Raw genomic sequence first — 9,247 nt, 5'->3', positions numbered from 1 at the left:
AAAGAAAGAAAAAAAGTACATGTGGAGGATTATTTGACAATAAGCTAAAACCTGTTAGGCCATTTTCAATAGCCACAAATATATTGACGCTTTTACACTGAACTGTTCATCCCAATTTATGTTTTTTAGTCACGTGACCATCATGGAGACCTTGAGACCACAACATTATTCCAGCATGTGATCACTTAACACACCATAGTACTGCACCTCAGGTTAATATTCCATCTGTTTGAAGAAAAGAGAGCTCAGAACATATTACAAAAAAAGAAGAAAAAACTCTTTACAATCTAAAGAAAGCTCTCACCCAAGTATTGCAACAACTAAAAATAACAGTCCTCCCAGTAGTCTATCCTAGTTTGGTGATACTTATGTGAAGAATCCCCCTCCATACATCAGAATGAAAGCAAACAAAGAGTCAATGGATCATTAGTTGCAGGATCAAAACAGCTTTACCGAGTACTTGTGAAAAGTCAGTAATATATTGATAGATGGGGACTAATGCAAAAAGCCACTAAACACACAGAAATGTTGTCATACTCTACATTTTGCTAGTAGTCGTTAACAAAACGAGTTGCTAGTCCCAACTGAATAGCTATTCGACCTATTAACTGGCTTAGAATAGGGAGACCCAGCCTTGCTTTGTACTTTACTTGGAGGTTTGATGTAATAACTATGTATAGAAGGTGGTCGTCTGTGGTTCTAGTAACATCTTTTTAATATTATTATTATTATTATCATCAATAATTTAAAAATAAAAATGGGCACAAAACTGTTAAACAGCTACAATGAATACACAGGTGATTTAAAGTCTTTGTTTAAGCATGTATTAAAGAAAAAAAAAAATTGTTTGGAAATAATTTCAATACAAATAGCCCTCTGTAGCATATGCCTACATAAATAGGTCTCACTCCCACCCACCACCCAGATTTTGGACTATGGATCTAGAGGGCACTAATCAAATAGAACACTTTGTCCTCTTTAATAATTTGGCTACAGGAGACCCATAAAGGATGAACGTGAACACTCAAATGGATAGGAGGAGAGAAAAAAAATCTGCCACCTTCAGCACTAATGCTTAGACGCTTTTATCATTAAAGCATAATTTTACTGAGAGCAAGTTAAGCAGAGTCAAAATGGTGGCCAATAACAAAATGGGTGTGTTTTGAACACCATTCACAAAATTACTTGAACTGAATACTGAACAACTGATGTGTTAAAATTGCTTTTTTAATGCTTGCTTGCTCCCCTTCTCACTCACACAAAAACAACAACAGTCTTATCTACCCGTCTACTCTGTAGCCTACTCATGCCAAAGTTAAACTAACAACTAACAAGGAGGTGAAACTCAGGGGAGGTCTAGTGTTACTCGTGATCTGCTTCAGAACTGTTTTTTCCAAAGCAGAAAACAATGAAAGGCATGAGGGCTTCTGGCTCTGGCTTAAGTGCATGTACACATAACAACCAAACATACTGTGCACCGGTACAAGCTCCACAAAATTTAAGGTTCCAGTGGTTTTATCCTCTACTGGTAATCAAATTACTAACATTTTACAAGGTCTCAGTACACGGAGTTCCTCATTTCTCTGGATTGCCTTTGTGATGAAATTCTGAGCGGAAAATTAGTCATCTCTACTAAGTAGAGCTGATCAAATTTGTGTGAGCCAAAATTCAACATTTAAGATAGTTCATTAAAGAAATTTCAAGACCAGAGTTGTTCAGTCTTCCAAAGAGCCTCACCTAAAATTACCAGCTCATAATGACAATGCTACACATCGAATAAATACAGTCTTGTGACGCCTCCAATACTGGAGACTGTCTGGGTCAACCGGCTGATCGTCTACATTTAGTATGAACATGCTATCGGTATTCAAGCTGAGCAGTTTTGATGTTGTAAGCCATGGCCGATCATTAAGGGACACACAGAAAGGGCAATTTTAGTCTTCAGTAGATTGAGAAAACCGAGTCCTGTGTTCGTTAAAAAAAACCCACAAGATAACGAACAGTACGAACTGTTAGCAAATGTTTAGAACATTACGCAACTGCCAGTTACATTTGAGCAACGTAAAAGATTAGAAGCAACTTGAAACAAGCTTATTTTGCACCATTTGTTGTAAATTAACATGTCCCACGTGACCTCACATTTACTATTAGCTAACGTTTGGAAAATCTTAAAATAACATCACCCAGAAATTGTTCGACACAAGGAGCGTTCTAAATGAACAAGAAAGAACGAGGCGAAGGAGATTTGTAATACTAGCGATATATACCATGTGTCACGAAGCGGTTGGAAGGGTTTTTATGTATCGCACAGAAGCAAATCGGCTAGCTAGCAACAATGCTACGCCTATGTTTTCGACATCATGTTTCTAACCGTTTAAGGACAGCTTTTAGGTTTTTATATAGAACGGTATTCAACATCGAGAATGAAAAATAAAATACCAAATGCGACAAACATTACTTTTACAAAGCAGGGACACTGAAATCTAAACAAATAAATTAATAACGATAATATTCGCAGTCAATGCAAAGTCTACATCTTCGAACAACATGGCTGACACAGAATTCTTACCTGTGGAGGCATCGGCTCGCCAACAGCTCAACAGAAGGGCAGTGACAGCCCACAATAACTTCATTGTTGATAATAAATATTTACTAGGTCGTCGAATAACCTCAACGTTAACCGCGTTTAGCTGAATGTTCTCTCCGCTGATTGTACGGACTGAATGCCCGGAGCTGAGCCGATGCGGTTGTCCTCCAGTTTTCACCTCACGCACACGCCCTGATCAGCACGTACACCGTGACGTTTTTAGAGGCGTGACTACTTTTTGTATAATTCATGCAACCCAAAGCAAAACCTTGTTCCATTTTTATATTCCATTTAATAAAATTCTATTTTTGTTTTAGCATCACAATATCTTAATACATTTAAAGTTTAGCTCAAAGATAATCACGCCACCATTTTGAATCGCAGTCTGAAACGGAAACTCATCTAGATTAGACGTTCAAAGTATGTCAGTGTTTTAAGGAGATGTTTACATAAATTAAATGTAAGGAAAGGAATCAATAGCAGAAAATAGAAAAGAAGTATGAATAGAACTGCGGTGCCTATGAGGCAATTTAAAGCAAAAGCAGGAAATAAAAAAAACACAGAGGAAAAGACATTAGAAGAAGAATAAAAAATTTCAACTAGTTTTGTTTGGGAAAACACATCCAACCTAAACGTAGTTCTTCACAGGTAAATGGCTAGAGTAAAAACAAATGGAGTTTTGGAATGAATATTAAATAATATTTAAATAAGATAATCCATCCATCCATTCGCTTCTGCTTATCCTTTTCAGGGTCGCGGGGGTTAAATAAGATAATTCTTCTGGAAATATAAAAAAATACTCCAACATGAAATATTTAAATATTTTCATTTTATTCAGGTTTCTGTTATTAAAAGATTTGCAAAACCTGCAGCTCTAGAAAAATAAAGCCAATACATATTCACATTATGTATTTTTTTTAAATCATAAGTCTAGACTTTTAACCGGCACCAGAACCACTGAATCTACAGCAACCAAATATTTAATAAGCCTGATATATTCCAGCTTCACAGCTAGAAGGCAAAACAACAAGGTCAACAATGTTTGGTTCCTTTTTTTTTCTTTTTTAAAGAAAGATTATGAATCTGTAATTTCCCCTTGTGAGAGCAAACTCTGAGCTATATGTATTCATCTGTCTTCCAGTAAGATCAGTGTTCTGTCCATAACAATGCCCTCTTTGAACATAAAACCCCTGATGTGCAGTACAATGTAGAGGAAATACACCCATATGGCTAAACAATTAAAGGAAACAGAATTTATTGGCTTCTTGATAACATTAGACAGGCAAGTACACCAGTGAAGGATTTAATATAGAATCTGTTTACTAGCTGCATGCCTTTGGACCAGGCCTTACTTTGAAAGTACAAAATTATCACAAAATCTTATTATGCATTGAAAACAGGTCCAGCAGTGCTCACTAATGGGGTCATTGTTCCTTGGTTGATGCTTGGCTGTTCTGGACAGCTTTGAAGGCGTCATGACAGGAACAAATAATTTAGACTGGGAACCAGAACAACTTAAAAGTTCACCATATCATTAGTTTTTTTTTTATTTGGTACTTGAACAAAAGGGTATCAAGAGGGTATGTTTTAACCTCTCCTCTTTTAAAATGACCCAGTTTTTATGATTACTGCACTACCATTTAGTTTTTAAACCACAGCACCACAGTCAGAGTATAAAAAAATGAATACACGTAAAACACTGTTGTTGTAAGACTTATTGGAAAGCCTTTAGAGTATTGTAACTACACCCTAAGAATGACTTACAGGAAATGAGTGCTAGCACCCAAACATCTTTATTTTCATCTGTTAGACAGTTTTGTCTGTACATGATCATACTGCAAATCAAGAGGAATTCAACTGGCAACTTTTGAAAATATTTATGTTTAAATTAAAATGCACAGAAATGTTTCAAAATGTATCACGTGTATCATATGTGGAAACATCTTTTATGGTTGCAAATATAAATCATAAAGTATGTGGCAATTGATAAAAAATTTACTGCAATTTAACAGATCATTTCAAGTGCAAACAATGGTACCTGTGTGATTCAGGTAATCTTAAAATAGCAAGTACAGGTTGACAATAAAATAATTATAGAAACTATTGTCAGTTTTTTTTTAAAGAGCTAAAGGGGTCAGATATAATATTGTTTCAATGTAAGTTCAAAGTGCACGCTTAAGCAGTGCACTATAGTGCATTTTGGGTCATTTAATATGCGAGATATGAATGCTCCTTAAAAAGGGATAGCTTTATTATTCTCTTGCTTTACTGAAAAAAGTGGGTCATCATAAAACAAACAAATCAAGAGATTGAAAAATGAGAAATAAAAAAAAGAACAGCAACTGTCTTGTTCTAGTTTTCTACCTTTGGATTCTTTTTTTCTCTTCTTGTATGAGGTGATTCAGGCAGATCAAGCCTCTTTAAGTATCCATGCTTCTATGCATCCTCCCTGACTGAAGGTGCACTCCAGGCCTCTGCCCTTCCTTTGTTCAGAATCCTGATGAAGGTGGGAGCAACAGGATGGGCAGAAATACATGGGCCTCATGTATCACTTATCCGTGAATCAGCGTGAGTGCTCCTGGGGAGATGCACTCAGGTTTCGGCCCTTCGGCAGGGAGAGGATGGAGGTCACTGCTCTGAAGTACAGCAGCCTGAGAGCTAAAAACAGCTCATGGGGTGACACATGTTCTTCCTACGAATTATCTGTGGAGTTCTCATTGCTGGTTGAACTTGAGGACTGGGGTGTTGAGGAGGATGAGGAGGAGGAGGAGGAGGAAGAGGAAGAGGAGGAGGTAAAATTCATCCCTGATAGTTCTGGAGGGTTTGTTGCTGTGTTCTGTCCACTCAAGCTTTTCCTGCACACTGGACAAGTGTCATGCTGGAGAAAAATATAAAACCTTTTTAGAGTCCCATTTAGCCCAATGTTTCAGTCAGCAACAACTGAATATTTACTGTAAGGGTAAAGAATACTGAATAGATGATGTCTAGTACCTGTTCCAACCAAGGGACTATGCAATCATTGTGAAACATGTGATTGCATGGGAGCTGCCTCACATTTTCACCAACACTGTAATCTTCTTTACACACTGGACATTCCAGTCCTGAAGCTGAAATGTCAAAAAATATAGTTAAATATGGTGCAAATAGGTCAACAGTTAGTTCTGGATGAAACTTACTGACAGGCAAATAGCATTAGGACTTATTTTTCAGGAAAAGCTCCATATTCTTTAATATCCAGTGGAAACATTTGTTAAGTTAGGAGCAAGTATATTCCCATTATTAGTATTTTTAAAGTAAAATAGTGACTTAGAATACCCTAAAGTTATTTACTTAAATCTACAAATAAATAGTCATACTTGATTAAAAAGAATAAGTCAAACAACTGAAATCTGATGACATATTTGCAATAGCCTGCAAAGCTGTTGTAACTTTTTTAACTTACCAACATGCTCATCTGTAATTTGTACTGTAGGAAGACTTTTTATTTTATCTCTATCAGCAGGTGGTGGTCCTGTATTCTCAAACTGATTTAATAACTAAACATTAAAGAAAGGAGAATATTAGAAAGGAGGATAAATTGAAAGACACATTTCATTCGCATCAGTATCTACAATGTTAATACAATCACTTAAAAAACAAAGTTTCTAAAAGAATACCTGTGTTATAATAGCATCTAATCCATTAGCACCCCAGGCATAGTCCATAGGATTTGAGTGAAGAACACCCCTTTAAAAAGAATGGGACATTAGAACAAAGTAAGCACATTTTGGTGTGAACTCCCACTCTATTTTAACACATCTATTTCACAAACTCACCAGGGTCCAACACCAATGTTTGGCATTGCCGTAGGTGCAATTATTCCATTTACTAGCTGCTGAATGATTCTATGAAAAAGAACATAAAAAGATATGACAGAGTAGGAGGCAGGAATATTAATAAATTGCCCAGCAAGCACAAACAAAACAAAACAAAACAAAACACCGCTTCACTTCACAATCTGCACTCTTTACCCCTCTAAAGTGGGAACTCCCTCGTGTCTCCCTGCTTGTCGTCTTGAACCATGGCGACTTCTTGGTTGCCTGGCACCATATCGTTGCCGAGATGCAGCTTCCCTTTCCCGACGGTTTTCAGCATCCCTGTTATCCTCTGTTGTGAGTCCAGCCCCAAAGTCAAAGCTATCATCAAAGACACCCAGGGCAAACTGGCCATAGCCTGAAGGGAATGTAAACAGGTGCTGGTCCGCATTCTGGGACACAAATAAATGAAAGCAAACACACTAACTTGGTACAAACAAGTGAAGCTTTTGGAGTACAAACACCAAACTTTTACATTCAATACAAAAACACTTTGAAAGTTAATGGTTTGGTTGATAATTAGGTCAAGGTTCACCAATGGTACAGTCACAGAATGCTGACTTGCAGCATTTCCCTGTTTACTGATCATTAAAGCCTGAGTAACTATCACTTTTAAAAAAATCTTTAGATTACTGATGCCTATTTTTAACAGGGAAAAGTAAAGCTAGACAAATTATTCAATAAAATACACTGTAAAGCTCAAAACTGCAGCTTCAAAAGCTAAAGTGCAAACTCCAAGACAAAGTTCATCATGCATGATAACATATTAGCACAAACGTCACTGGAAGCAGTTTTAAGAAATGCTGACGCTGTTACACAATAGTGTGCATAACAGAGGCAGAGCGGTACAAAACAGGGGGAGGTTAGATGATAAAGACAGAGTCTGAATAAAGAATGGGTTAGAAACCTCAAATGGTTGTTGATTCTGGGGCCCGCTGGAGATGGTAGACATGGAGCCATTGTCAGCACTAAACAGGGGAACATCATTGAGAGTGTTATGTTTAGACCCAGTGACATCAAAGGAAATGACCATGTGTCAACGTTTTTATCCTTTTATATATTTGTAATGTTTTGCTGCCATTTCACTTTGTTTTCTAGATTATTTACTTTTTGCAAACTGTTACCATGTACAACTTAGAGGATAACATCATTAAAGACACCTAAAAAAGGACAAAAACTCATGGCCATATGTTGATTACATCAGATTAGTTATTAGATTTTTTTAGGCCACCCTTTAATGGAAGAAAATAACACAATCTTCCATTTCACAGTATATGCAAAGCATATACGGAAACATTTATATTTAAGCAAGTGAATTAGTTTGCTTTCTATTTCTGCTACTGGAGGTTTCCTAAATTTCATCATCTACAACTAATTATGGAATGCTCATCCTACTGATTTTCTAATATATATATATAAAAATCCCTTTAGGAAATGATGTGATTTATTTCTTTGTTCCTTTCGAGAAATAGGAAATATACAGACATATATCAACAAAAACTACTAAATTTGTTTTACACAGGGTTAAACTGTTTTCAATATACTCTTTTTACACACCTTCTTTCTTCCAGCAGTTCTTCAATAAACCCTGACTCACATCTTGGACATGTATACTCCTGTAAAACAAGACAGTAGTATGAGCAAACACATAATGTTCTCTGATTGTGAGGAAAAAAACCTTTCAATTCTAATAACAAGATGTACATTCTTTGCGAAGTGTAATAATTATTGCCATTCATGTAACATTATTCCCTCCCTACAAAATACTTTCTTCGCTTCCTCACTCACAATTTACAAAGAGATAAATTGATTTATCTGTAAATGCTACATACTATTTTAACTGTAAGAGTTAATGCATCTGCAGCCAGCATTGATTAATACAATTTATTTTTCATTCAAGCTATCCAGAAAAAAAAAGAGACTGAAAACAGACAAAAGGCAACTTTAACCTTTAATCAAAAAATGATCACACAACTGCTTGTCATTTAAATCTTACATATTTGCAAGTGACTCCACAGGCTACATCATACCCTAGACTGGAAAAGCTTACTTTCAGGGTTTTGGTTAAAAAAAAAAGAAAATCAATTGCAAGTATTTTCACCGATTACTTTTGTTTAAAGTGTGATGGACTGTAAATAAAACAGTTGTTTAAATGTATTTTATTCTAATGTGGTGGGACGTGTTAGTGCAGTCTATGTGCTGCTGTTGTTTCTAAAAGGAAAAATAAATAAATAAATATATTAACTTGTGTATGGTTACACGTGGGTATAGAGCCTGAAAGAATAAGATCATGCGTACAAGAGGCGGAAATTAGCTTATTTCGAAGGGTGGCTTGGGTCAGCCTTTGAGACAGGATGAGGAGCTCAGTCATTAAAGTAGGGGTCAGAGCCACTACTCCTCCATATCAAAAACAAGCTAGCTACGGTAGATGAGCATCGCAGTAGGATCCCTCCTAGGTGAGCTGTTTCAGGTCAGCTTAAAAAAATAGAAGATGTCTCTTTGATATATATATATCGATAGATAGATATATCGATCGATAGATCGATCGATATATCGATCGATATATCGATCGATATATCGATATATCGATAGATCGATAGATAGATTTTCTCACTTAATTGGAGTAGGTTTGGTCATTTCAGTTTAGTTCCATGGTTTAAAAATTATTGGGGTTGGGGGTTATTTTTTTAAAGGGAACCCTGACTATTATTACAAGTTACTCTAAATATGTTACAAATTATCTCCACTACATAAAAACATACTTGAGAATAACTACATTTTTTTTGTTATTCATTAAATCTTTGTT

The 9,247-nt window shown here is 36.1% G+C and overlaps 2 protein-coding genes across 4 annotated transcripts in view; both read right to left on the bottom strand.

The window, feature by feature from the left end:
• The window catches only part of bsg (basigin), a 14,644-nt gene extending 11,828 nt beyond the window's left edge, over positions 1-2,816 (bottom strand). For 2 of the 3 annotated variants that reach the window (XM_005734026.1, XM_005734025.1), the window contains exon 1: positions 2,570-2,815. In XM_005734026.1, the coding sequence (XP_005734083.1) occupies positions 2,570-2,633 (64 nt within the window). In that variant the 5' untranslated portion in view covers positions 2,634-2,815. Of the gene's footprint in view, positions 1-2,569 lie in introns of all 3 variants that reach the window. The other variant, XM_005734027.1, reaches the window with a different exon arrangement.
• An 828-nt stretch (positions 2,817-3,644) lies between these two features.
• LOC102214885 (E3 ubiquitin-protein ligase RNF126) overlaps positions 3,645-9,247 on the bottom strand; it is a 7,679-nt gene continuing 2,076 nt past the window's right edge. Inside the window, exons 2-9 of the mRNA XM_005734024.1 lie at positions 7,999-8,057; positions 7,349-7,409; positions 6,598-6,833; positions 6,403-6,471; positions 6,244-6,313; positions 6,030-6,123; positions 5,579-5,694; positions 3,645-5,465 (exon numbers count right to left, since the gene is read on the bottom strand). Of these exons, the coding sequence (XP_005734081.1) occupies positions 5,280-5,465; positions 5,579-5,694; positions 6,030-6,123; positions 6,244-6,313; positions 6,403-6,471; positions 6,598-6,833; positions 7,349-7,409; positions 7,999-8,057 (891 nt within the window). The 3' untranslated portion in view covers positions 3,645-5,279. The remainder of the gene's footprint in view (positions 5,466-5,578; positions 5,695-6,029; positions 6,124-6,243; positions 6,314-6,402; positions 6,472-6,597; positions 6,834-7,348; positions 7,410-7,998; positions 8,058-9,247) is intronic.

Source organism: Pundamilia nyererei, unplaced genomic scaffold, assembly GCF_000239375.1.
Source record: "Pundamilia nyererei isolate P.nyererei 1_Seehausen unplaced genomic scaffold, PunNye1.0 scaffold00056, whole genome shotgun sequence".
Taxonomy (NCBI): Eukaryota; Metazoa; Chordata; class Actinopteri; order Cichliformes; family Cichlidae; genus Pundamilia; species Pundamilia nyererei.
The sequence above is the reverse complement of the archived record's forward strand: the minus strand, read 5'-3'. Positions and strand labels throughout refer to the sequence as shown.